General features: G+C 42.0%; 1 protein-coding gene and 1 pseudogene across 1 annotated transcript; one reads left to right on the top strand and one right to left on the bottom strand.

Moving 5' to 3' along the window:
* Positions 1 to 2,916: 2,916 nt before the first annotated feature.
* Positions 2,917 to 20,167, bottom strand: ZCCHC10 (zinc finger CCHC-type containing 10). Its single transcript, XM_037509336.2, has 4 exons — positions 20,100 to 20,167; positions 9,252 to 9,413; positions 6,650 to 6,691; positions 2,917 to 5,434 (listed from the first exon to the last, which is right to left on the bottom strand). The coding sequence occupies exons 1-4, from the start codon at positions 20,138 to 20,140 to the stop codon at positions 5,167 to 5,169; spliced, it is 513 nt and encodes a 170-aa protein (XP_037365233.1). The 5' UTR covers positions 20,141 to 20,167; the 3' UTR covers positions 2,917 to 5,166.
* A 327-nt stretch (positions 20,168 to 20,494) lies between these two features.
* On the top strand, positions 20,495 to 27,518 carry LOC119242917 (peptidyl-prolyl cis-trans isomerase A-like; annotated as a pseudogene).
* The last annotated feature ends 291 nt before the right edge of the window (positions 27,519 to 27,809 follow it).

Below are 27,809 nucleotides of genomic sequence, written 5' to 3'. Positions count from 1 at the left end.
TGAAATACACTGCTGAGGGGAGCAGCAGGCAATACAGGAGAGGTCTGCTGCACCATGTGAGTAGCTCCCTGGCTGGGGATCGAACTTGTGCTGCAGTGACTGCAGATAGCTTCATAGGTTGTGTCTTAACCCCTTGCGCCACCAGGGAGGCCTAGGTCCATAACAATTTTTAATTAAAGACTATACCTCTTCTATTTATTGTCAAAGAAAGAATTGCTCTTAAGGAAGAACCCTGTGAAAGTAAAAAAAAATAAATAAATAAAACTAAGAGATGTGTTGAAGGTACTGTATGTTTTGCAGCTAATGGCAAGATACTATACCTTATCTAATGTAGAACACTGCCATTCAAGATGTGTAAAACACATACTAAGCCAACACTCAGATCTTGAATTTTTATTTTAAGATCTGTTTATGGATACAAGAGCTGGGGTACAGGCCAGAGGTGTGGGGGGGTGAGAGGATTCACCAGAGACAGAGTGGGGAGCAGAACAGGCAGACTGACCAAAGCACTCTGCTGAGGGGAGCAGCAGGCGAGACAGGAGAGGTCTGCTGCGCCATGTGGGTAGCTCCCTGGCTGGGGATCAAACTCATGCTACAGTGGCTACTGATAGCTTCTTTGTACTGAGACTTAACCCATTGTGTCACCAGTGATGCTCTTTAATAGCATTTTTTAATAGCATCGATCAGTTTTGTTGAATGTCCCTCAGTCTGAGTTTCTGGTGTTTTCTCATGGTTGAATTGAGGTTATGATTTTTTGAAGACTATCACACAAACAAAGTTGTATCCTTCGTTCCTCTTGTCACAGACAGGATTCCTCATGTCAATTATCTTCCTTATTACAGGTGATATTGACCTTAATTACTTGGTGAAGGTGGTTTCTGCCACATTTCTCCATTATGAAGTTGCTGTCTTTCCTTTTTTAGTTAATATCTTGAGGAGATACCTTGAGACAGCAGATTGTTTCTCTTCATATTCACCCTCTAATTTTAGTAGAACTTGTCTGTGACCGTTATTCCTGTGATGTTTTCCAAATGACAATTTTCTACTTTCCCCTTCTTTTATTAATGGGAATTCTGTAAGGAAGAGCTGTCACTTCTCCCCTAATTAATTATTTATAGTATGAACTCATGGATATTTGTTTTTTTCAGTAGATTAAAATCAATACCATTCTTATAGATGCTAAAATTGTTCTACCTTTGGCTATTAGGGGAGCTTCTTCAGGTTGTCTTCTCTGTCCTTTCAACAAACTCTCATAATGTGAAAAAAGAAAATTCCTTGCTTTCTGGGATCACGAGATGCTCCATGTTTCAACTTAACAGTATCCCTACTCCAGCTTTAGAGCAAACCATTTCTCTAAGAGGCCTACCCTGGTTTTTATTGGAGATTGGTGTTTAAAATCCAAGATCTGGGCCTTCCTGGTGGTGCAAAGGGTTGGGACGCAAACTGTGAAGCTGTCCACGGACACTGCAGCACAAGTTCGATCCCCAGCCAGCCAGGGAGCTACCGACATGGTGCAGCAGACTTCTCCTGATTCACCCACTGCTCCCCTCAGCAGTGTATTTCAGTCACTCTGTCTGTTCTCCTTCCCCGCTATGTCTCTGGTGAATCCTCTCACACCCTGCATTTCTGGCCTGTACCCCAGCTCTTGTATGCATAAATAAATAAAATAAATGTTTAAATAATGTTTAAATGTTTAAATACTATTAAAAACGTTAAGGGTATGAAAGACAAGGAAAGACTGAAGAATTGTTAGAGACTAGAAGAGTTGAAGTAACTGAGTGCATTTTCAAGGTAGTATTATAAAACAGAAAAGAACATTAGTGGAAAAACTGGTGAAGAAGACAAAGAAGAGTAAAGTTGTTTTAAATGTTTTACACAATTAATTTCTTGGTTCTGATCACATACTATAGTTATATAACATATTAACACTAGGGGAAAATGGGAGAGGTATATATGGAAACTATACTATTTTTACAACTGTTCTATAAATCTACAATCAGTTCCAAATAGTTAAAAGAATAAATAAAACCAGGAATTATACCTCCTCTGCACATTTTTCCATCTCCAATGCTAACTTGTGGTCTGATGCTATATTTTGATTCCAGGATAAAATTACATTGTACAGTCATACTAATGAAATATTTTTGGAATGAAAACCTATAATTTTTGCTATGATTGTGGTTGAGAAATAATGCATTTACATTTGCCAGGGACTCAAGTTCCTGGGTACTACTTACAGACAAGATGGGGAGAAACTCTGGAAGTTGGTCTCTATTTTGCCATTGGTTCTGCTTTTTTAAGTGATGTGTGACTAGAGAACAATGTAGTTTCTGCCCTCTGTACTTCTTCAGGCACATCTTTTAATAGTTGTAACAGCAAACATTTGGAATTAGAATTTGTTTAAATGTTCAAAAGGAGTAAGAACTGGAATTAAGCTAACAAAGATAATGGAAACTTAAGATAACAAAATGAGCACAAACTGTGAAATTTATTTAATTGCAAGTGATGCAACCTGCATACCCATTTTTTTCTCCTTCAGGTTACCTGCTCAGCTATGAATATTGTAATATGTGTTGAATTAATAATTTATTAGGGCCTCCCCTGTGGCGCAGCGGTTGAGCGCTGGGTTGCGAAGCTGCCCGCAGCCTCTGCAGCGCTGGTTCAATCCCCGGCTGCTCCCCGGCCACCGGAGGCGGGTCCCGCATGGCGCGCAGAATCTCCTGCCGCCCGCTGCTCCCCTCAGCAGTGTACTTCGGTCCTTCTGCCTGCTCTGCTCCCCGCTCTGGCTCTGGTGAATTCTCTCACCCTCCCGCGCTTCTGACTGTACCCAGTGCATGTATAAACAAACAAACAAACAAATAAATAAATAAAACATGCCTCTATAAAAAAAAAAAATAATTTATTAAATTTACTTGTCAACTGTTGTCTATATGGAGTTTTTGAAACATCTGTTGAAAGTTTAGTTATGAAAGCAGATGGTTCTGTAATACAGGTAATTACAGGCTCCTTAAACTCATAACTACATACTTCAATATTTAAATAGAAGCCCATTTTCTTCAAAAGTAAGTTTCCACTACTTTCTCATAAAAATATTAAAAAATACAACATTCAGGAGCATCCCTGGTGGGCAGGGGTTAAAGTCTCAGTGCAGGACTCCCTGGTGGTGAAGGCGGTTGAGGGCAGCGCTGTGAAGCTGGTGAAGCTGTCCACAATCTCTGCAGCGTGGGTTTGATACCAGCCAGCCGGGGAGATACCCACATGGTGCAGCAGACCTCTCCTGTCTCCCCCGCTGCTCCCCTCAGCAGTGTATTTCAGTCAGTCTGCCTGTTCTGTTCCCCACTCTATCTCTGGTGAGTCCTCTCACCCTCCCACACATCTGGCCTGTACCCTGATTCTTGTATGCATGAATATATAAATCTTAAAAAAGTCTCTTGGGACTCCCCTGGTGGCGCAGGCGGTTGAGCACAGCGCTATGATGCTGTCCGCAGCCTCTGCAACGCCCTGTTCTATCCCGGCCCGCTGGTGAGGGTCCCACATGGTGAAGCAGACCTCTCCTGTCTCACCTGCTGCTCCCCTCAGCAGTGTATTTCTTCAGTCTGCTAGTTCTGCTCCCTGCTCTGTCTCCAGTGAATTCTCTCACCTACCTGCGAATCTGGCCTGTACCCCGGTTCTTGTATTAAAAAAAAAAAAAGTCCCAGCGCTATCAGGCTATCACTAGCCACTGCAGCATGAGTTGGATCCCAGCCAGGGAGCTAACCCACATGGCACAGCAGACCTCTCCTGTCTGGCTTTAAGCTCACCTCAGCAGTGTATTTCAGTCAATCTGCCTGTTCTGTTCCCGCCTCTATCTCTGGTGAATCCTGTTACCTCCCCCTCCCCATACACACACCTTGTATACATAAATAAATAAATATTTTTAAAAATACAACATTCAGTTTTAAAAACCTATATTTAATCCAAGTCAAGATTTTTCTACAAATGATACCTTTCCAAAAAGCTTTAAGACATCACAGAATTTGATGTTAAGCCAAATAATCTCACCACAACAGAGCACTTTAAAGAAATAATTGTGCAGTATATCTTTTTTAACTTTTCATGCTGATTCCGGCTGTATATATACTTTGACAACATACCATATTAACCCAAATAATTCATATTTTGCAGTAGACTGTCATATTTGACCAGTTACCATATAAACTGTCATACCATAATTGCAAAAATGGCAAAAGGCAATCTTTAGAAAGTTTTAAAAAATCTTAATGAAAGGCATCTGACATTGCTCTAATTTTCTATAAAATTACCTCTTCCTATTTCCTTTTTTCTATTGAATGACACCTTTCACAGCATATTAATATACAAAGACATTTACATCACTTTACTTATGTTATCTTTTTACAGAACTGTTTCTCTTCTGATACACTGAATTTATCAAAGGCACCAAGATTAGTCTCCTAAGTAGTTTTAGATTTCTGTTCCTTTTCATGTACCTCCAGAATGATTTTCCTGAAAAGGGTAACTCAAGAACAGGAGGAAAATGAATGATACAACACAGCAACTTGAAGCTCGTATCATCCAAAAGGTATATTAGTGGGTTCCTTGAACTCTGCATTAAGAAAAGAAATCAGAATAATTTCTGAATATAAACATAAAAATAGAGCACATTTATTAACAGTAGGAAAACACCTAAGCTTACAGTAACAATGTATTAAGTCTTACATAGTAACATTAGACCAAAATCATTACAAATTCATTGCCAGATAGTCTGATGCATTATCCTGAAAGCATATCTGATTATATACCATTAACATATAACAAAGTATGGCATTTATTTCACAGGAGAAAAAAGAACATGTTTCATCACAAAGACAGAAATACTATATTTAAGCTCTGATTAAACCCTAGAGACATTTTAAAGATAAAAAAGAAAAACAAAATTCACCCTTAAAATAAAAAAGTGTGTGTGTGTCTATTTATATATATATATATATATATATATAAAATTCACATTTAATACTCTTTTTGCTCTGACAATGTAGAACACTTAGAATTTTTTAAACTCTACAAATTTTGACCAATGAATCTATTTGGCTTTAACATTTTCTTGATTCTCTTTTGAGAATCACATTAATGTTTGTAGTCCATCAGTCCAAGATAAATGAAGCAATTCTATTTCTTTTTCTTTTTCTTTGGTGGCTCTTCCTCAGAGCTGCTATCTGTGCTAGAGCTGCTGCTACTGGAAGAGCTGGAATCTGAGTCGGAATCAGAGGAGGAAGAAGAGCTTGTGGAAGAGGTTGAAGATGATGAGCTGGAGGAGCTTTCGTCAGTGTCACTGTCCTCTGAGGAGGATGAGGTAGATGATTCTTCACTCTCTGATGAAGAGTCGCTGGCCGAACTGTCACTGCTATTGCTACTAGAACTGGTGACACTCTTAGACCTATTGGACAGTTGACCGTTAGATGCATGGGAAGCTGACATTTAATAAAAAATTTAAAAGCAACTTCAAATGAATGACATGTACATGTATATACTGAAGCTCTGCCAGCATGCTATGGTCTGGAGATGGCCTAACTACAGTAATCCCAAAGTGCTCCTCCCACTACTTCAACAAGGTCTTTTACTTTAGTAATTTAACTCTCTTGGATGGAGTTTAAGGTAAGTATATCCACTATGTTATGTTTGAGTGAATAAAGTTAGAATAAAACTGCAGTGTAACAACTGGGTTTATTTAAACATGATATAGAGTGGGGCCTCCCCTGGTGGCACAGCGGTTGAGTGCTGGGCTGTGAAGCTGCCCGCAGCCTCTGCAGTGCCAGTTCGATCCCCAGCCAGTCGGCGAGGGTCCCACATGGTGCGACATCTCTCCTGCTGCGTCCGCTGCTCCCCTCAGCAGTGTACTTCATCACTCTGCCTGTTCTGCTCCCCTCTCTGACTCTGGTGAATTCTCTCACCCTCCCGAGCCTCTGACTATAACCAGTGCTTGTATAAATAAATAAATAAATCTTAAAAAAAGAAAAATTAAAAAAAAAAAACATGATATAGAGTGGTAAGCATTTCACAATCATAACTACTTTAGACCAGATAAAGCTGATCAGTAATTTATTTTTTTATACATAGAATTTTTAAAAAAGATTTATTTATTCATACAAGAACTGGGTACAGTCAGAGATGCGGGAGGGTGAGAGAATTCGCCAGAGACAGAGCAGGGAGCAGAAAAGGCAGACGGACCGAAGACACTGCTGAGGGGAGCAGTGGGCGCAACAGGAGAGATTTGTTGTGCCATGTGGGTTTCTCCCTGGCCAGCCAGGAATTGAATCCGCACTGCAGAGGCCACAGACAACTTCACAGCACGGTGCTCAACCCACTGAGCCACCAGGGAGGCCCTGATCAGTAATTTCTTAGCAATAAATTTCCTATTCTGCCAAGAGAAATTATTTATTAATTCTAAGGAAGGACTCTGGAAAATTGGAGAAAAAAGAAGTGAAGGCTATAAATTCCAGACAAGTAGAGAGAGGAACATATCAGAATAGAATGAATTATAAATAAAAGACTTCATTTTCAGATCTTATAATTATTATTTTAAAATCACTCTTCACAACCCTCTAACTAGTATTATACATTATCTATATAATACTCCTAAAGCCACACATACCTTTTTTTCTTGGTCTTTTTCTCTACATTAGTTTCTCCAATGCTGATAAATACAAAATGGGGTGTGGGGAGAAAAAGGTCCTATTAGTAGAGTGATTTCACAAAGCTCAGACAACCCCATTCTGCTATCCCCTACACTCTTACATTGGATAACACTTTGTCTTTTATAACATGTGTCCAGAGCCTGGTATTCCATGGGGTAACCAAAAGAAGAGTTTCCTGTTGTAAGCTACATATGGTATACGCAATGAACGAACACTTAAGCAAGATAGATTTCATCATCTGTACCTTAGAAGCTGGATAAGCTGTGTAGCAATTTGATTCTTTTTTAGTTATGAACTTGAGATGACAAGACTAAGCCACCACTTACTGAACAACAGAACAAAACAAATAAAAGCATAACAACAGCTGTAACTTGTAATTTAGATTTCCAGAGTCATATTATAAATGACCATATCATATTAAAAGAAAAGCAGCCTTTTAATTTAAAATACCCATTCTTTTTCTGCACGTCCCTAAAATATTGTTAGGTCCTGATTACAGACCACAGACTTAATATTTCAAACTGTGCTCCCTGACACTATTTATAAAGAAGAGTCTGGCAATTTTTTAATGAAATATACAGATGGCTTGCTGCTATATTTCTGCCAAACAAGCACACTAAATCAAGTTTTAAATTATAGAATTACTTCTATTAGTATAGTACTGGCCTGTAAATTTATCATTTCTATAGTCTGAACTGCTCTATATTTTCTAGAAAATGCTTCGACCCCTGTTTCCTAGATATAAATATGTAAAGAGTCACTTATTTGTCATTTTACGACATTGTACAATAAGCAGAAATAGGGGCCTCCCTAGTGGCGCAAGGGGTTAAGACACAACCTATGAAACTATCCGTAGCCATTGCAGCACAAATTCAATCCCCAGCCAGGGAGCAACCCACATGGCGCAGCAGACCTCTCCTGACTCGCCCACTGCTCCCCTCAGCAGTGTATTTCAAAATACAGCAGTGTATTTCGATCAATCTGCCTATTCTGTTCCTCGCTCTGTCTCTGGTGAATCCTCTCACCCTCCACACCTCTGGCCTGTACCCCAGTTCTTGTATGCATAAGTAAATAAATCTTTAAAAAAAAGCAGAAATATTTATTAAATTATACCACAAGAACTCACGACTACTGAAATTCACACACTGCCATCATTTTATCACTGAACCAAAAATCAGTAGTCTTTATGTAATAGAACCCTATCTTAATTCATGTAGTTTTATGTATTTCTGTAATCAAGATACTTGTATAATAAAAATGAAGAAATAAAAGTAAATGTTGGAATGACTTTTTTTTTTTTTTTTTAAAGATTTATTTATTTATTTATTTATACAAGCACTGGGTACAGTCAGAAGTGCAGGAGGGTGAGAGAATTCACCAGAGCCAGAGTGGACAGCAGAACAGGCAGAGTGACGAAGTACACTGCTGAGGGGAGCAGCAGGCACCTTTGAAGCCCAGGGCTCAACTGCTGCGCCACCAGGGAGGCCTGACATTCTTTTTTTTTAAGATTGATTTATTTATGCATATTTATGCATACAGGAACTGGGGTATAGGCCAGAGGTGCGGGGGGAGGTGGGATGAGAGGATTCACCGGAGACAGAGTAGAGAACAGAAAAGGGAGACTGACTGAAGTACAGTGCTGAGGGGAGCAGTGGGCAAGACAGGAGAGGTCTGCTGTGCCGTGATGGTTTGCTTCCTGGCCGGGGATTGAACTTATGCTACAGTGACTGTGGATAGTGACATTCTTTTTTTTTTTTTTTTTTTAAGATTTATTTATTTATGCATACAAGAGTTGGGGTACAAGCCAGAGGTGTGAGGGGTGAGAAGATTCACCAGAGACAGAGTGGGGAACAGAAAAGGCAGATTGACAGAAATACACTGCTGAGGGGAACAGTGGGCGAGACAGGAGAGGTCTGCCGTGCCATGTGGGAATCTCCCTGGCTGGCTGGGAATTGAACCCGCGCTGCAGAGGCTGTGGACAGCTTCACAGCGCTGTGCTCAACCCGTTGTGCTACCAGGGAGGCCCCCGTTTCTTATTTTTAAATATAAATGATAGCACAATGCATATACTATTCTCTACCCTCCTATATATACTTAATGTAAGTATCTTGGATGCTTATGTTAGCTAGCTTCCCATATCTATTCATATAATCTACCTCATAGTATTCTGCTGTCATTTCATTGGCAATCAAGGCAATAAAACAAAATGATTAAGAGCATGAACTGTGAAGATAGGTTGGTTGGTTGAACACACGATTTTTCTATTTACTAGCTAAGTGATACTCAGCAATTTTCTGAACTTCTCCATTCCTCAGTTTCTTCATATGTGAAGTGGAGATAACAATGGTACCTACTTTAATGGTACAGATATGCTGCTTAAGTAACCTAATAGCTGTAAAGAGTTTAGTACGGTGCTTGGCACACAGTAATAATGTTTAAACATTCCCTACTATTATAGTCTCAATTGGGATAACCATCACAAGACGTTTAGCTCCTTAATAATAAAGTTTATAAATGTAGATAAAAAATATACTTTGCATGTCACACGTGAAAACTTACCTTTGTTGTAATAGTAATCTGTTTTCTTTCTCTTTTAAGGCTTTCTTTAGTTCTGCTGTTCTTGAAGGCCTATGTAGGTATTTTCTTTTTCCTGTGCATTCATAAGTCCAATGTCCAAATTCCAAGCATTTCTGACATCTTACGTTTTGTTTATTTGCTTCACTACAGAGCAAAAAAAAAAAAAAGGTATTAGAGTTTTGATTTGAAATTTTCTGCCCTGAAAAGCATAAACAATACAAAGCATGAAATTATGTTTACTAAAAATACGCTTAATTATATACCTTAAATTGTTATATTGAATGACAAGGCAGTACATTGAGTGCTTAAGAACATGGACCTTGGAGCTGTACAGAAATGAATTCAAAATAACACTAGATGGGGCCTCCCTGGTGGCTCAAGGGGTTAAGATGCAACCTATGAAGCTATCTGCAGCCACTGCAGCACGAGTGCGATCCCTGGCCGGCCAGGGAGCTACCCACATGGGGCAGCAGACCTCTCCTATTTCGCCTGCTGCTCCCCTCAGTACTTTGGTCAATTTGCCTGTTCTGTTCCCCACTCTGTCTCTGGTGAATCCTCTCACCCCCCACACCTCTGGTCTATACCCCTCTTGTATGTATAAATAAATAAATCTTAAAAAAAAAAAAAGATAACACTAGACACCCACTAGATAGACTAAAATTAAAAACTGGCAATAGCAAATGTTAGCAGCAATCTATAGCAAGAGGAAAACTCGTTCACGGCTGGTATGAATACAAACTGGAACAATCATTTTGAAATAAAAATTACCATAGTTCAAAGAGATATACCCTATGTTCAGCAATTCCATCTGTAGGTATTAATGCAGTAGAAATCCATGCACAGCTATATAGATAACAAGCACAACATTTTGAACCAATTGTAGCCTTACAGAAAAATTATATGTAGAGCTCAAAGAATTTTTTCTGAATCACTTGTGAACTATCCCCTCTCACCACCCCTTTAACCATTTCTAAGTTTCGAGCCTGAAGCTAGTCAACCTGGAATAATTTACTGCTTTTCTATAAACTAGGGGGCATTCTCTATAACAATGAAACCATCATAATCAAGAAATTAATGTTAAGGGCCTCCCCGGTGGCGCAGCGGTTGAGTGCTGGGTTGCGAAGCTGCCCGCGGCCTCTGCGGCGCCGGTTCGATCCCCGGCTGCTCCCCGGCCACCGGAGGAGGGTCCCACATGGCGAGCAGACCTCTCCTGCCGCCCGCTGCTCCCCTCAGCAGTGTACTTCGGTCCTTCTGCCTGCTCTGCTCCCCGCTCTGGCTCTGGTGAATTCTCTCACCCTCCCATGCTTCTGACTGTACCCAGTGCATGTATAAACAAAAAACAAACAAACAAATAAATAATAAATAAATAAAAAAATAAAAACATGCCTCTATAAAAAAAAAAAAAAAGAAATTAATGTTGAAATATTCCTTCAGACCCCGTATAAGTTTCAAGTGTCCGATAATGGTTTTTTTTTTATGATTTTATTTTTTCTGTTTATACAATAGCTGGGGTACAGGCCAGAGGTGCGGGACAGTGCTAGGACTCACCAGAGACAGAGTCGGGGGCAGAACAGGCAGACAGACTGAAAGCACTGCTGAGGGGAGCAGTGGGCGCGATAGAAGAGGTCTGCCACAACAGGAGAGGTCTGCCGTGACATTTGGGAATCTCCCTGGCTGGCTGGGAATCGAAACCGCACTGCAGAGGCTGCGGACAGCTTCACAGCGCTGTGCTCAACCCGCTGCACCACCACCGAGGCCCCCAATAATTTTTTTAAAAAATATTTATTTATTTATACATACAAGAGCTGGGGTACAGGTCAGAGATGCGGGGGATGAGAGGATTCACCAGAGACAAAGTGGGGAACAGAACAGGCAGACTGACTGAAATACACTGCTGAGGGGAGCAGCGGGAGAGACAGGAGAGGTCTGCCTCGCCATGTGGGTTACCCCTGGCTGGCCGGGGATCAAATTTGTGCTGCAGAGGCTGCGGATTGCTTCATAGTGCGGTGCTTAACCCCTTGAGCCACCAGGGAGGCCCTCCCCAAATAATGTTTTATTTATTTTTTTAAAAAAAGATTATTTATTTATACAAGAACCAGGGTACAGGCCAGATGCGCGGGAGGGTGAGAGGATTCACCAGAAACAGAGCAGGGAACAGAACAGGCAGACTGACAAAATACACTGCTGAGGGGAGCAGCAGGCGCGACAGGAGAGGTCTGCTGCGCCATGTGGGTTCCTTGTGGGCCGGCTAGGATCGAACTGGCACTGCAGAGGCTGCAGACAGCTTCACAGTGCGGCGCGCAACTGCCCTGCACCACCAGGGGAGGCCCCCCAATAATGTTTTAATGGAAAAATCTAGTTTAGCACAGATGTTGGGCTTCAGTCTCCTGCCTGAAAGAGCTCTTCAGCTGTGTCTTGCTTTCTATGGCCTTGACACTTTTTGAAGATTATAGGACAGTTATTTGGCAGGATGTGCTTTAATTTGAGTTGGAGAATTTGCTTCCAAGTTCACTCACATGACTTTTAGCAGGAGACTTCCACTTCTTGAAGTCTGCCTATGAAGAAATGTTGGTCTCTACCTAGGGGGCAGCTCATAACATGGTTTTCCCAAGAGTAAGTGACCAAGACAACTCAAGAAAGAAATCACCATCTTTTATAACCTTATCTTGGAAATACTATAGCACCGATGTTACTGTATTCTACAGGTCACAAAGATCAACCCTGGTATAATCTAGGACGAGGTTACCCAACAGTGAGAATACAGGAGGTACAGATCATTGGAAATCATCTTGGAGGCTGGCCACCACATCTAATAACGTTGCATTATTAAATTCAGGTCATACATCTTTGGCAGGAATATAACAGAAATGAGCTATGGATCCCTGTCAGGTCAACACTGTATTCCTTATACATTCCTGCTCATTAAATTTTTAGTTAATTTATTCAATGAGGGGCCTCCCTGGTGGCGCTGGGGGTTAATACGCAACCTATGAAGCTATCTGCAGCCATTGCAGCACGAGTGTGATCCCCAGCAGGCCAGGGAGCTATCCACATGGTGCAGCAGACCTCTCCTGCCTTGCCCGCTGCTCCCCTCAACAGTGTACTTCAGTCAATCCGCCTGTTCTGTTCCCCACTCGGTCTCTGTTGAAACCTCTCATCCTCCACACCTCTGGCCTGTACCCCAGTTCTTGTGTGCATAAATAAATCCTTTTAAAAAAATTAGTCACCTAATGATTTCATCAATATGAGCTCATTTTTCTATTCTATTATTTGTAATCCATAATCATGGTTTTTTGTTTGTTTTAAGATTTATTTGTATTTATACATTCAGGAACTGGGGTATAGGCCAGAGGTGTGGGGGTTAGAGGATTCACCAGAGACAGAGTGGGGAGCAGAACAGGCAGATTAACTGAAATACACTGGTGAGGGGAACAACTGGCGAGACAGGAGAGGTCTGCTGTGCCATGTGGGTTAGCTCTCTGGCTGGGAACTCATGCTGCAGAGGTTGATAGCACTGAGACTTTAATCCCTGAGCCACCAGGGAGGCCCACTATGGTTTGTTTTGTTCTAGATTTGTTCAAGCTGGATTCTGTGTTCTTTTGACATGGCTCCTTTGTTCTTAAAGCATTTCCTTGATTTTCAGTATAACAGAAAGTTCCAGGCTCATCTTACACTTTCTCTGTACCAGCCTGAAATGAGTCTGATGAAGCCTGATGATATTTAGAGTAAAGATCTGGGTACACATGTACTCACTGTTACTGGACTGCTGCTCCCATGTACTCTCTCTGGACAGAGCTAGGGAACATGCAACTATTCAGCTATCAAATATACAATTTACAGCTATGTAATTATGTATTTTGAAAACCATGAATTCATACCAGTAAATTTTAGTTCTAATCCAACTTCACAGGACTATTATTTTTTCCTTCTTTAATGAGAAATCTGGCTCCAACTCTCCTTACCAGATTTACCTACTTGTCAGTTCTTAAGTAAGCAGTTGCCTATTGCCCGTCTCGCACCCAAACAGATGACCTCTTTTTTTTTTTTTCTGATGAGAAAAAGCCATATAGAAATTTTGCAATAACATGCACACCTCCTGTACACACGGGGAAGACCCAGCATTATTGAGACACTCCTAGATGATCTCTTCATTTCACAAGGATCTGCTACTCTGCTCATACCTCCTCTTCTATGTGGACATGCTCTCACCCTGCTTGGGGTCCCACTGCCAACCCCCTCCATTGGACACATTTCTTTTCTGCTAAGGCCCTGACATCCCATACCAAATTACACTTTCCCTCCTATGTGTAGACTCCAGGGTAACAATTTGTGCTGAACTGCCCTGTGTATACCCCCACCTTACCCTGTTTGGGATCTGACATCCTGCACTATACCATCCCCCACCTGGATGCCGTCCACACCCTGCTGACTCAGCAAGCCAGTTCATAATCCCATGTGGATGCTCTACCAACACGTAATCAGTGGTCAGCAAATGTTCGTAAAATGAATGACTGTTAAAATAGGTGTGGGCCAGTGAGAATGGCACATATTAAAAAAACTAGCAACAACAAATGTTGGCGAGGTTGTGGAGAAAAAGGAACTCTCCTGCACTGTTGGTGGGAGTGCAAACTGGTCCAACCACTATGGAGAGCTGTGTGGAGATTTCTTGACCTACTAAACATAGAGCTTCCATAGGATCCAACAATTCCACTCCTAGGTATTTACCCAAAGGACACAGAAACATCAATTCCAAAGGGCACCTGCACCCCTGTGTTTATAGCAGCACTATTTACAATAGATAAGCTTTGGAAACAACCCAAATGCCCAAAAATAGATGACTGGATCAAGAAGATGTGGTACATATACACATGGAATATTACTCAGCATTCAAAAAAGATAAACACATGCAATTTGCAGCAACATGAATGGAGCTGGAAGGGATCATGCTCAGCGAAATAAGCCAGAAAGAAAAAGAAAAATACCAGATGGTCTCACTCATAGCAGGAATCTAGAAAACTTAAGTAAGGGACCAGGAAAATGAATAACTATAAGAAAGTGAAAATCAAAATCGACAAACAACTATGAACCAGAGACACTCTATGGGGGGTGGGGGCAGGGAAAGGAGGGCTTGGGTCAAAATAAGGGGGTTGTAATTGTAAGGGGAATATAAAAATAAAATTTAAATAATAAAAAAATATATAAAATAGGTGTGCATTTAAGAGCGCATATATTGTTTATGATAGACTTTTTATCAATTAATTCCTGCATTATGGGCCAGGTTCTATAACTCTGACAATAATATATTCTTGACATTTACCCAAAATTTAAGTTAACCTAAAGAACTAATGTTTCAGGCACAGCACCATTGTGTATCTATCTACACAATGGAACACTATTGGCAATTTAAAAAATGCACTATAGATACATACAAGAAAGGGGATGAATCTCATAGAATCTAGGTAAAAAAGCTGTATTCAAACCATTACAGATTGTTTCTTTTCTTTTAAAAGATTTTTATTCATTTATTAATACAAGAACTGGGGTACAGGTCAGAAGTGTAGGAGGGTGAGAGAATTCACTGGAGCCAAAGCAGGGAGCAGAACAGGCAGACGGACTGAGGACACTGCTGAGGGGAGTAGCAGGCGAGGCAGGAGAGGTCTGCCAAGCCTTGTGGGGTACTCCCTGGCCGGTGGGGAATTGAACCAGCGCTGCAGAGACTGTGGACAGCTTTGCAGCACGGCCCTCTCAACCAATGTGCCACCAGGGAGGCCCCAGACTGTTTCTTTTCATACAACATTCTACAAAAGGTAAACCTACCGGAACAGAAAGATTGATGGTTGTCAGAGACAGAAGCTGAAGCAAGGGTTTACTTAAAAAGGGTGACAGAGAAAGATTTTAGGTGATAGAATTGTTCAATATTTATTTATTTTAAAGATTTATTTATTTATTTATCCAAGCACTGGGTATAGTCAGAAGCACGGGAGGGTGAGAGAATTAACCAGAGTCAGAGCAGGGAACAGAACAGGCAGACCAACGAAATACACTGCTGAGGGGAGCAGAAGGTGCGTCAGGAGAGGTCTGCACGCCATGTGGAACCCTCATTGGTGGCTGGGGATTGACCGGTGCTGCAGAGGCTGCAGGCAGCTTCGCAGCCCAGTGCTCAACCGCTGTGCCATCAGGGGAGGCCCTGTTCAATATTTAGAGTTGGTCCTAGTTAGGTGACAAAATACATCTGTTAGAATTTATAGAACTAGGGCCTCCCCGGTGGCACGAGGGGTTAAGACGCCACATGGCATGACAGACCTCTCCTGTCGCACCCGCTGCTCCCCCCAGCAGTGTATTTCGGTTGTCTGCCTGTTCTGTTCCTGGCTCTGTCTCTGGTGAATCCTCTCACCTTCCTGCGCCTCTGGCCTGTACCCCAGTTCTTGTATAAAAATAAATAAATAAATAAATCTTTAAATAAATAAGACAAAAAAGTTAAAAAAAAAAAAGAAGTAAAACCTGGGCCTTCCCAGTGGCTCAGCAGCTTGAGCGCTGCACTGTCATGCTGTCCGCAGCCTCTGCAACGTGGGTTGCAGTCGGCCAGGGAGATACCCACATGGCATGGCAGACCTCTCCTGCCTCACCTGCTGCTACCTTCAGCAGTGTCTTCGGTCAGTCTGCCTGTTTTTCTCCCACTCTGTCTCTGGTGAATCCTCTCAACACTCCCATACCTCTGGCCTGTATTGTATAAATAAAAATAAATCTTAAAAAAAAAAAAAAGTAAAACCTGACTACCTCACAACAATGGAATTGGTCAAAAAGATACTATATATCAATAAAGAAAATTTAAAGTGTTGAAAATGGCCTAAAGTTAAACACTAAGATGTAAACAATGACAATCTTTGGGGTAAGATTATAGTACTTTCCCCCTTATCTATATTTTCTAATTTTTCTACAATGAACATGGATAGCATGTGAAATTATAAAACAAAATTTAAAGATATTTTTCAAGGAACATGTAACTAAGGAATATAAAAGAGTAGAGAAGGACTACAAGAAAAATATCTGAAAGCCTCCTGCCAAAATGAGCTGAGAATAGTGAAAAATATCAAGAATATAGAAAATGGTTTTATTTGTTTTAATTATATTTAAAGCACAAGGAATCAAAATCAAGGGATAGACTTAGTATTTGGAGTGCTAGGCAAACAGGCTACCAAAAATTCATCATATTATATGGTAAGTAGCAAAAAGAACTAATTTTACTTTGCTTTCATCCTAACTCAAACACAATTATATCCAGAATGAGAATAAAACCGAGGAGTAGGTGTAACAGGGACGTTATCCATTCTGAGTATGTTTAAGTCAAATACCAGAGATTTTTTCAGGTGAGACTGATGTACTACCTTTGGTAATATGAGAAACTCTGGCAGTGCTGAAAATAGACAATATGCTGTTTTGATTTTCAAATGGGGAAAAAGTAGATGCCACAAAGTAGAACAGTGAACTTGACATCTACTCCAGGCAAAATTCTGGTTAGATTTATTAACTCATTCAGAAGGAAAAGTCATGATCACAAGGTATCAAATCATTACAGACTGGTACCCTTATTGTCTTTTGGCTATCTGTATTTCAGTAAGACATCTGGAAATGTCTCTCTTTGTGAACAAAACAGAAGAATCAGGTAGGTCAAATGAAATCCTGGACAAAGAGTGTGTTCAATGGTTGAAGCAAATAGAGTGGATCCAGAGATGGCTTGCAGTCCTCAGTTTGGTCTTGTTTAACATTTTATAAATGACTTGGATGGGGACATAGATGTGCAAACCTGTAGTTGACACAAAGCTAATGCGACAGATGACCGAATCGGGATCCAAAAAGGTCTTGACAAGCTGGAGCTCTATGTCGAATCTAGTAAGATGAAATTTAACAAGGGTAAAAGTAATCTGACACTTAAGTCCAGAAAAATCAATACAAGTACAAGACAGGGGAAGCTTGATTTGGTGGCAATTCAAGTGGAAAACTGGGTTTTTAAATGACTGAAATCACAGGTTAGGTCAAAAGCTATAGAGTGAGAAGGGGGCAGGGTTTATCTTTATAAATATGATAATACTTTTAATGAACGTAAACACTTTGAGAGATGTGAAAAATGCAATCTGCTACTTCAGGAGGTGAGTATATCCTTACTGGAGGTCTTCATGCCAAAGTTAGATAACCTTTTCTTTTCTTTTCTTTTCTTTCTTTCTTTGTTTGTTTGTTTGTTTGTTTGTTTTGTTTATACATGCACTGGGTACAGTCAGAAGCGCAGGAGGGTGAGAGAATTCACCAGAGCCAGAGCAGGGAGTAGAGCAGGCAGAAGGACCGAAGTACACTGCTGAGGGGAGCAGCGGGCGGCAGGAGAGGTCTGCGCGCCATGTGGGACCCTCCTCCGGTGTCCGGGGAGCAGCTGGGGATTGAACCAGCGCCGCAGAGGCCGCGGGCAGCTTCGCAACCCAGCGCTCTACCGCTGCATCACCGGGGAGGCCCTAGATAACCTTTTCTAATTAAATCAAGAGTAGATTATACCCTTCAGAGTAAGAGAAGCGAGAGTAGTGGAATCCAGTGGAATGTTTAGTAAAAGAAATGAGGTCAGATAGTAGTAACATTCTATAATCTACTTACAGTATATATGTAATTACAATTTACAAAGTGAAAATAACATTTCAACTGATTTAAAATTAAGTTCCTAAAAGATCTCCTGAATGAGGAGTTCACTCAGGTTCTCTCTTTTCTTCATTTCCCCTTTGCACCCATTAGATCAAAGACTTCACAAAGAATGGCAATAATACTGTCTCACTTCTCATAACTTAGGAAGTTTAAAACTTGCTATTATGGAAGTAATGTATGTTCCTTATAAATGAAATTAAGACTTTTTGATAAACATAATATGAAAAGTATACATTTCTCTTGTTTTTCTCTAAAAATACCCCTTAAACTCTCCAGGGCCAGTCCATCTCCAAGTCTCTGGGGACTTACAGTTTGTATACCACAATAGCTTTTACTATATACCATATGTTTTATTCCAGACAATACTGAAGTTCCAAGTTCCTAAAAGTAAGATTTGTCTTTTCTTCTGTGAAGCTCCTATACCAAATAAAAGCATACTGCAGAAAGTGAACATTTAATTTATGATAATTCTGAAACAAGAAATACCAATTACTTCAGGTGCTATAAATCTTACTGTCACTTCACATTTACAATGGACATTAGATAGTTTTGCAAAGCCAGCATTCATTACCTCCTCTGACCACTGAGTTTAGAGACCCCTTCCATGTGTTGGGAAGAAAATGAGATCTAAGTCAATCAGAGGTATAAAATCTCATAGACATGGTTCAGGGTGGGGCATGTAAACCACTCTAGACCAATGTGATGCTATCAACCTGAAGCTGAAGGATATAAATGACTCTAGGTTCTGTAGCAATCTTGAAGCTAAGGGTTTAAACCTATCTAAGTATGGAATCAACATCTAAAAGAATAAACCTGAGAATTAGAGAGTGGTCCCTGATGACATCGCCTTAGCATTATCATCACCCTAATTTTTATCTCATAACTGTCTGAATCCAAAGTCTTCTTTTTCTACCAAGCATACTACTCTGACTGTTAGGGGGAAAAGGATGTCCTACTATAACATGACCACTAAGTATTTACCTTATACTCAAGGAACTTCCCATGAAGCATGAGAGGTAGAGAGGGATGGAGGGGAGATGAGAAGGAATAGGGCTCTTAGAAAAAAAATGTATATAAAGGAATATAAGCAAATATACAGATGCTAGCAGACATTGAGTGATATAAATGTACAAATGGTGATGACGAAATGCTGAGAATGAAAAAGTGGCAGGCAGTTGTCTGGGGGTGCCGGTTGGTAAAAGAAAAAAAGACTTTACAAGAAAAGGACATCTGGGATACTCCAGCATTATCTGTCCACAGCAAACCATGTGACACTCTCCCTCATTAGCCACAATAATCACTTAAGAACTGAGTTCTTAAGAACTGTCTGACAGCAGTGATGCTACAGTCCGGATGCCCTTTCCACAAATCCCCAAAGCCTCTTATGACAACTTCCGTTCTCAAACTTTCAAAGTCTGTTCAAATAATTACTACCTCTTAGGAGATGCTTTTCGGTCCAACCATTCGAATGTGGGTCTTTTTCTTTTTTCATTATCTTATGTCCTTCAAAGTTCTTGTCAGTTGATAAATTACTTAAAACATAACGACTCTTTGCACTAGAATGTAAGGTCCCTGAAAGCAGGATCCCATCTCCAAAAACTTTTTATACCCAAAGTCTCACACAGAGCAGAGATGAATAAATGAATATTTATTGAAGACAGAGAGTGGAAAGTTAACTTGGGAGGAAAGTCTATGTTACAGTCTAGGGAGGCCATTGGAAAGGGGCAGAAAAGGCCAGTTGGACTGGAGGATGCATAGGGAGCTCAAGGTTTATGTAGGAGAGAGTGGGGGTGTCAGTGCTTCAGGGTTTCCCCCATCTTGTGTGGGGTGGGCGGCGGGGTGGGTAAGGGGACATCAACCACTTAGCGACCAACTCCTCAAAAACCAAACACGAGGCTCTCTTCAGACACTCCCTAGATCCCGCCCCGCGGACTTCACGCCGCTGGCTTCTGCGAAATCGCTATTCCACGAGCCCCAAACTTATCGCCCAGGCCCCGTTCGTCGGGAGCAGGGAACGCGTGAGCCAAACGGCTACCATCGGTAGGTCCCCACTGTGGATCCGCCACCAAAATTGCATCCCGGCGCCGGGTCACCAGCCAGCTGACGCACCACTCCCCGCCCCCATCCCGCCCCGCGGCCTTCACTTACGCTCGTCTCCGGGCTATGAGACGATGCATGGGAGTCGCCATCTTAGCGCGGCTGACGCTGCCGCGCGGGGTTTTGGGAAATCCTCGGAGGGGGCGGGACTTAGGGCCCCGGCCGTTCGGGCGTGGGCGGGGCCAAGCAGCCCCTGCGACCCGCTGGGGCAGCTTCCTTGAGGCGCCACTGCTTGGGGGGCGGCTGTGCCCTGTCAGGTGTGTGGGTCTCCAGTTTGAAGAGAAACGAGCCCGGTTGTTGGGCCTAAGCAGGGTTTTGAGGAATGAGTACAAATATATAGTGTGAAGCAGGGAAGAACATTCTCTTACCAGGTATCTCTCACCTTTTTCTCCCTTCTCCACACGCACAGAAAGAATAAACGTTGTAATGGTCATAGATTTGGTTGCATGGAGAGTAAAACAGAAAAGAATGAGTTGAACACGATTGGGACCTCAGTTGAAAAACTTGACTTCAGCAAAGCTAAGGTACAAATACATGCAGGGTTTTTTCCACAGTAGATATTTATTTAAAGTAATACATTTGCAGCTCAAATAAGTTCTAAATTATGCATTTCAGATTTAGCCAAATTCATAAAAATTCTTTGAGAAAATGCCCTCCCCGGTGGCCGGGGTTAAGTCTCTGCGCTATATCACCACTGTGGCCTGAGCTCTATCGGGGCCTTAACCCACATACTGAGCAGCAGACCTCTCCTGCCAGGCCTGCTACTCCCCTCAGCAGTGTATATCAGTAGATCTGCCTGTTATGTCACCTACTCTGTTTCTGGTGAATCCTCTTACCCCCAACCTCCACCTCACACCTCTGGCCTACACTCCAGTTTTTTTTTGTTTTGTTTTTTTAAATTAATTAATTTATTTATACATGCACTGGGTACAGTCAGAAGCGCGGGAGGGTGAGAGAATTCACCAGAGCCAGAGCGGGGAGCAGAGCAGGCAGAAGGACCTAAGTACACTGCTGAGGGGAGCAGCGGGCGGCAGGAGAGGTCTGCGCGCCATGTGGGACCCTCCTCCGGTGGCCGGGGAGCAGCCGGGGATCGAACCGGCGCCGCAGAGGCCGCGGGCAGCTTCGCAACCCAGCACTCAACCGCTGCACCACCGGGGAGGCCCTATACTCCAGTTCTTTTAAGCAAAAAAACAAAACAAAAATTCCTTTGAGGATAGCTGCAGCCGGCCACAGATTTCGACCACAGAATTATTTCTTTGCCCACTCTTCTCTCTTATCTTTCCCAGTATGTTTCAAGGTAGAATCTATCCTCCTCCTATTTTGTCCACTGCTCTTTAGGCAAGATGTGCTACCTAATGGTTAGGTCCAGTGCTTTCTTAATGCAAAACATCCTGTAATTAGGTTTTCAGGGGCCTCCCTGGTGGTGCAGAGGTTAAGTCTCAGTACTATCAAGCTATTGCCAGCCACTGCTGCAGGAGTTCCATCCCCAGCCAGGGTGCTGACCCACATGGTGCATTAGACCTCTCCTGTCTCACCCCGCTGCTCCCCTCAGCAGTGTGTTTCAGTGGATCCCCCTGTTCTGCTCCCCACTCTCTCTGGTAAATCCTCTCACCCCCTCCCCCCTGCAACTCTGGCTTACACCACCAGTTCTTGTATGCATAAATATATAAATTTTAAAAAAAAGAAAGGTTTTCAGAAAGTCTTTTTTTTCTCTAAAGATTTATATATTTATGCATACAAGAACTGGGGCACAGGCCATAGATGGGGATGGGGGAGTGAGAGGATTCACCAGAGATAGAGTGGACAGAGTGGGGAGCTGAACAGGCACATTGACTGAAATACACTGCTGAGGGGAGCAGCGGGCGAGTCAGGATGTTCACTGAGCAATGCGAGTACCTCCCTGGCCGGCCTGTGCTGCAGTGGCCATGGATAGCTTCATAGGTTGAAGTCTTAACCCCTTGCTCCACCAGGGAAGTCCATTATAGCTTCTTTTACATTATTGTCCTCATATGTTGTATCATCTCACATTAACCCCAGTTTATTGAATCCTGCAGCATTGTAATACCATTCTCAAATATCCTCCAGTCGCCAGTCTGGTCAGTTCACCATTTTGACCCCAGACCAAAGCTTTGCCTACTGGGTAAGTCTATTTTAATTATTTCTATTTCTGTGTACCTCATAAGGAGATTATAAGGACCAAATGAGACTATACAAGTAAGATTGCTATATCAACAGGAAAAATTTTACAAATATTATTTTAGGATATTTCAGTATTTTGTGTCAGATCATAGAGATTTTAGTCCCATAAACTCATATTCTTTAAAAAATATGTAACATTTTAAAATCCATGTGTGAAGATATGTGTTTCATATATGTTTGTGGGTCATGATTCATATTTTTACATTAATATTGAATATCTAAGTGTTTAGGAACTGAGGATAGAGCATTGAATAAAGTCTGAACACATGGAACTTTGTACAGATAGTTCTGTCTGTACAGATAGGGCCTCCCTGGTGGTGTAGGGGTTAAGTCTCAGTGCTATCAAGCTATCAGAGCTGTGGCATGAGTTCAATCCCCAGGCAAAGAGCTAACCCACATATGACAGAGCAGAACTGTCTCACCCGCTGTTCCCTTTAGCAATGTATTTCAGTAAATCCACCTGCTCTGCTCCCCACTCTGTCTTTGGTAAATCATCTCCCATAGACCCCACCAGTTCTTCTATGCACACATAAATAAATCTTTTTTAAAAAAGCAAAGTTGCGGGCCTCCCCGGTGGCGCAGTGGATTGAGCGCAGCACTGTGAAGCTGTCCACAGCCTCTGCAGTGCGGGTTCAATCCCGGCCGGCCAGTGAAAATCCCACATGGTGCAGCAGACCTCTCCTGTCTCGCCTACTGCTACCCTCAGCAGTGTATTTTGATCATTCTGCCTGTTCTGTTTCCCACTCTGTCTCTGGTGAATCCTCTCACACCTCCTCCCCACATCTCTGGCCTGTACCCCAGTTCTCGTATGCAAAAATAAATAAATATTTTTTTTAAAAAGGCAAAATTGCTGTGAAGCTGTCCGCAGCCTCTGCAGTGCGGGTTTGATCCCGGCCGGCCACGGAGATACTCACATGGCATGGCAGACCTCTCTTTCTTGCCCACTGCTCCCCTCAGCAGTGTATTTCAGTCAATCTGCCTGTTCTGTTCCCCACTCTGTCTCTGGTGAATCCTCTCACCCTATTTATAAATAAATAGATCTTTAAAAAAAAAGGCAAAGTTCAACATGTGTAAGTGCAGTACTCTAAAGAAAAAGAATTCAGGATGACATAGTAAAGAGTCATATATGATTGGTAGTTAGAGCAGAAGTTGTCTTGTGACTTTTGACAAAATTTTGTTCTTATTAAAAAAATGGAATTTTACTATCAGTTCTGTTGTTTGGCTTCATTGTTCTTTTTTTTTTTTTTAAAGATTATTTATTTAGGGCCTCCCCGGTGGTGCAGTGGTTGAGCGCTGGGCTGTGAAGCTGCCCGCAGCCTCTGCAGTGCTGTTTCCATCCTGGGCCACCGGGTGAGGGTCCCACATGGCGTGCAGACCTCTCCTGCCACCTGCTGCTCCCTTCAGCAGTGTATTTCGTCAGTCTGTCTGTTCTGCTCCATGCTCTGGCTCTGGTGAATTCTCTCACCCTCCCGTGCTTCTGACTGTACCCAGTGCTTGTATAAATAAATAAATAAATCTTAAAAAAAAATATTTATTTATACAAGAACCAGGGTACAGGCCAGATGCGCGGGAGGGTGAGAGGATTCACCAGAGCGGGGAGTAGAACAGGCAGACTGATGAAATACATTGCTGAGGGAAGCAGCGGGTGAGACAGGAGAGGTCTGCTGTGCCATGTGGTTCAGCTTCCTGGCTGGGGATTGAACTCATGCTGCAGTGGCTGGCGATAGCTTGATAGCACTGACACTTTACCCCTGCGCCACCAGGGAGGCCCTATTTCTTTCTTTATATTTTACATTCAATGGATTACATGGCTATTCCACAACTTAGCCAACCAGTAGCCTATTGTTGAACAATTACCGTATTGTTCAACAATTATTGAATTGTTGAACAAACTTAACATAAAGAAAGTATAAACATCTTTGAGCACTCATCCAAGTGATTATATTATAATAAATATGTATACCAAACTGTACATACCACTAATGTTCTTTTACCATTCACCACTATCAAATTAACTCTCTCTACCCCTTTTTACCAGCCCCTTTCCCCTTCCTCTCTGGTAACATAGGGAACACACACCACACACACACACACACACACACACACACTGCAATAATCACTGCTTTTTCAGTGACAAGACAGGCCAACATAGCTGTTTCCTGTGGAAGCCCATGGGATTGAAGGACCCTCAGCTTTTGCCCAGGGTGCCCAGGCTAAAATTTAGACATGAAGATTTTGTAAACCTTAATGGGTAGAAGTTGAAAATATTAACTCTTGAAAACTGCAAGTAGCTTCAGTCTGGCAAGCACAAACATTTTAGTAGTCTTTAATCAGATTATTCCTTTATTCTGGGAAAACCTCTCCCAAGTGTCTTCTAATTATGTAAGAGGTCTCAAAGAACTGGGGGAGGGATCACTATAAAAGCCATTCATACAGGGAGAGTTGTATGTCTCTGCATTGGGTTGTTTTTGGTCAGAATGATTTCATGTTTGTTTCCTGCCCTGAACCTGGCCTGTTTATGAGCACCTGTGGTTAGAGAACTGAACTTGAGCACAGCCCCCCACTCTTTGTGGCTAGGCATATTATGCAGTCTCACAGACTTCCTGCTTATAAAAGCCCCACACTTAATGCTATACTGTTGTAACTTGCAATTCTTAATAACTTAAGAACAAGCCCCACAATTTAATTATGTTGCTAGCCCTGTAGCAGAAGTTGGTGAAAGTGTTTTCACAATAAACTATGAGTCTGTATGCAATATGAACTAGCCCCACCAGGGTCAGAAAGGGGAGAGGATTGATCCTCCTATTTTTCTTAGAATTCAGAATCAGTGTTTTCTCTAAAGGCTGGTGGCTATTGTAAAAAGAAAAGTTTTATATCAGTGCTGTAAAATTGGACACTAGTGCAAAATCAAATGTGATTCTCTCTTCCTTTATCTTTGCTTACCATAAAAAAGAACTCTTCTCCTTCCAGGAAGATAAAAGAAGTTAACTAACTTGGTTAAATAAGGGACAGATTTGCAGGAGACCCTGTGTTGTATAAAGAGGAGTGACTAGGCCTACCTGCTAGCACAAGGGATTAAGTCTCAGTACTCTGAGGCTATTAGCAGCCCCAGCCAGGGAGCAACCCACAGCGTGCAGCAGACCTCTCCTGTCTAACCCGCTGCTCCCCTCAGCAGTGTATTTCAGTATATCCTCCTGTTTTGCTCCTCACTCTCTCTGGTGAATCCTCTCTCACACACACACCTCTGGCTTACACCCCAGTTCTTGTATGCATAAATAAATAAATCTTAAAAAAAAAAACTTATCTGCAGTAGAGAAAGAAATTGATATGCTTAGAGGAGTCAGAGATGAGACAGAGAGAAAAGACCTGCTTACACTTGTTTCTTTGGATTATCCCTATAGAAAAATCTCTTTTATATTTTATAATTAAGGTGGTTCAAGGGTTTGTTGTTTCTTGCCTTCCAAAGCTCCTTGACTTTGTCACCAGAAGTGGAGTTTGTCTCCATTTCACAAGTGAAAGGACTGACACTCAGATGTGTTAAATGAGCTTACCAAGGCCCACAGCCCTGAGATTCTTCCATTTCATACCTTCCTTCCCTTCAGCCAGTTTTGTTTACTTTGAGATAATATAAAACCACTTTCCAGGCCTCCTTGCTGGCACAGGCGGTTGAGCGCAGCGCTGTGAAGCTTTCAGTAGCCTCTGCAGCGCGGGTTAAATCCCCGCTGGCCGTGAAGATGCCCACATGGCGAGGCAGACCTCTCCTGTCTCGCCCGCTGCTCCCCTCAGCAGTGTGTTTCAGTCAGTTTGCCAGTTCTGTTCCCCACTCTGTCTCTGGTGAATCCTCTCACCTTCCCACTCATCTGGCCTGTACTCTGGTTCTTGTATAAATAAATAAATCTTAAAAAAAAAAAAAAAAACTTCCCTTGTATCATTTAGGATTCAATTACAAGAAAGACAGAACAAAACTTTGGCTAAAGAATTTATTGGAAGTTTTTTGGCAAGCTCATAGTCTAGAAGAAGGAATTATACATGTAGTTTTGAGAAGGTCTTGAACTAGAAAAGTCCAGAGTGTAGTACTCGCAACTTCCATGCTACCTTCTTAGGCTAGTGCCAGCACAAGATCAGGTTGTATCCCCGGCAGTACCTATGAGCCCCACCTCAATAGTAAAGTTACCTGCTAAGAGTTTGCTTGACTTCTTATTGTGCCAGTTCCTCTAAATCCAGAGTGAACTCCCACAGTTAGCAGTCCACTGGAGTAAGGAAAGCCAGAGGAATACCTCAAAGAATGAATCCTGAGCAGAAAATGATCCAAAAAAGATGCACATTGTAGTCTGTAATAGGATCTTTTTATAAGATCTTTCCATGTAAATTTTTCACATCTAGTTCCAGTGAGAGAGTTAAGAGCCTTTTGCAAAGGCCTACAAGTAGCCAGACATTTAGAAATACCATATAGCAAAGGCAAAGGAAACTACTTGAAGCAAAAGTCCTGGTGTCAGTGTTCTTTCTTTCTCCCTTTTCTTGTGAGGATGTTAACCTCCTGTGCTCTAAGTGCAAACATTTTAATCGTCAAAGCAAATATATGACTGTTTTATTAAGGTTCATGTGAAAGTTGGAATGAAGCTCTAATATTTCTTCCAGACATATCCTCATTTATCAAATTTTTCTGGCTGTCCACCCCCTCCACTGCAACTTCCCTGTCATGTGGGGCCTGACTTTATTCCCGTTTGTGTCCGTCTTTACTGCCAGACCTCCCGCATCACGGTCATGCAGCCCTGGTGTACCCCAGGGTGTTCTTCCATAACAGTGTTGACTGGGAGCCTTTGGGCTGGGTTTTCTTGGAACTGTTTGCAGACAAAGTTGCAAAGACAGCAGAAGGCTTTTGTGCTCTGAGCACTGGGAAGAAAGGGCTTGCTTGTAAACATTCCTGCTTTCACAGAATTATCCAAGGATTTATGTGTCAGGGTGGTGGCTTCACATGCCATCGTGGCACTGGTGGCAAGTCCATCTATGGGGGAAAATTTGATGAAGAGAACTTCGTCCTGAGGCATACAGGTCCTGGAATCTTTTCCATGGTAAATGCTGGACCCAAAACACATGGTCCCAGTTTTTCACCTGCACTGCCAAGACTTAGTAGCTGGATGGCAAGCTTATGGTCTCTAGCAACATGAGGAAGGTGTGACTATTGTGTAAGCTGTGGAGCACTTTGTGTCCAGGAATGGCAAGACAAGCAAGAAGATAAGAATATCGCGTGTTGACTGTGGACAAATCTAATACATTTGATTTGTGTTTTATCTTAACCACCAGACTGCTCCTTCTGCAGCTCAGAATGCACCCCTTTACCCCCATCTGCTTGAAGCATCCTATAATCTTTATGCTCCTATAGTTTTTTTGCTCCATATTTCCTTTCCCCTTCTAGCTGGATTGCAGAGTTAAGTTTATGATTATGAAGTCAATAATAAGCAACAACAACAGTAAGATTCAGTTTATGTGGTATATAAAACAAAAATAAAAGTAATTATGCTTTGTTTTATGAATTAGAATGGCAAGATATCCTCTTCACAG

Source organism: Talpa occidentalis, unplaced genomic scaffold, assembly GCF_014898055.3.
Source record: "Talpa occidentalis isolate TD23 unplaced genomic scaffold, MPIMG_talOcc4v2.1 talOcc4.13, whole genome shotgun sequence".
In the NCBI taxonomy this organism is placed as follows: Eukaryota; Metazoa; Chordata; class Mammalia; order Eulipotyphla; family Talpidae; genus Talpa; species Talpa occidentalis.
This window is presented reverse-complemented; position numbering and strand designations above follow the sequence as displayed.

Excerpts from the sequence above, each read along its gene's own strand:
- ZCCHC10 (XM_037509336.2), bottom strand. The coding sequence starts at position 20,140 with ATGGCGACTCCCATGCATCGTCTCATAGCCCGGAGACGAGC. Across the intron at positions 6,692-9,251 it reads AGATTACTATTACAACAAAG|CATTGGAGAAACTAATGTAG; the intron begins GTAAGTTTTCAC and ends TGTATTTATCAG. Across the intron at positions 5,435-6,649 it reads AAAAAGACCAAGAAAAAAAG|GTCTAAGAGTGTCACCAGTT; the intron begins GTATGTGTGGCT and ends ACTGTCCAATAG.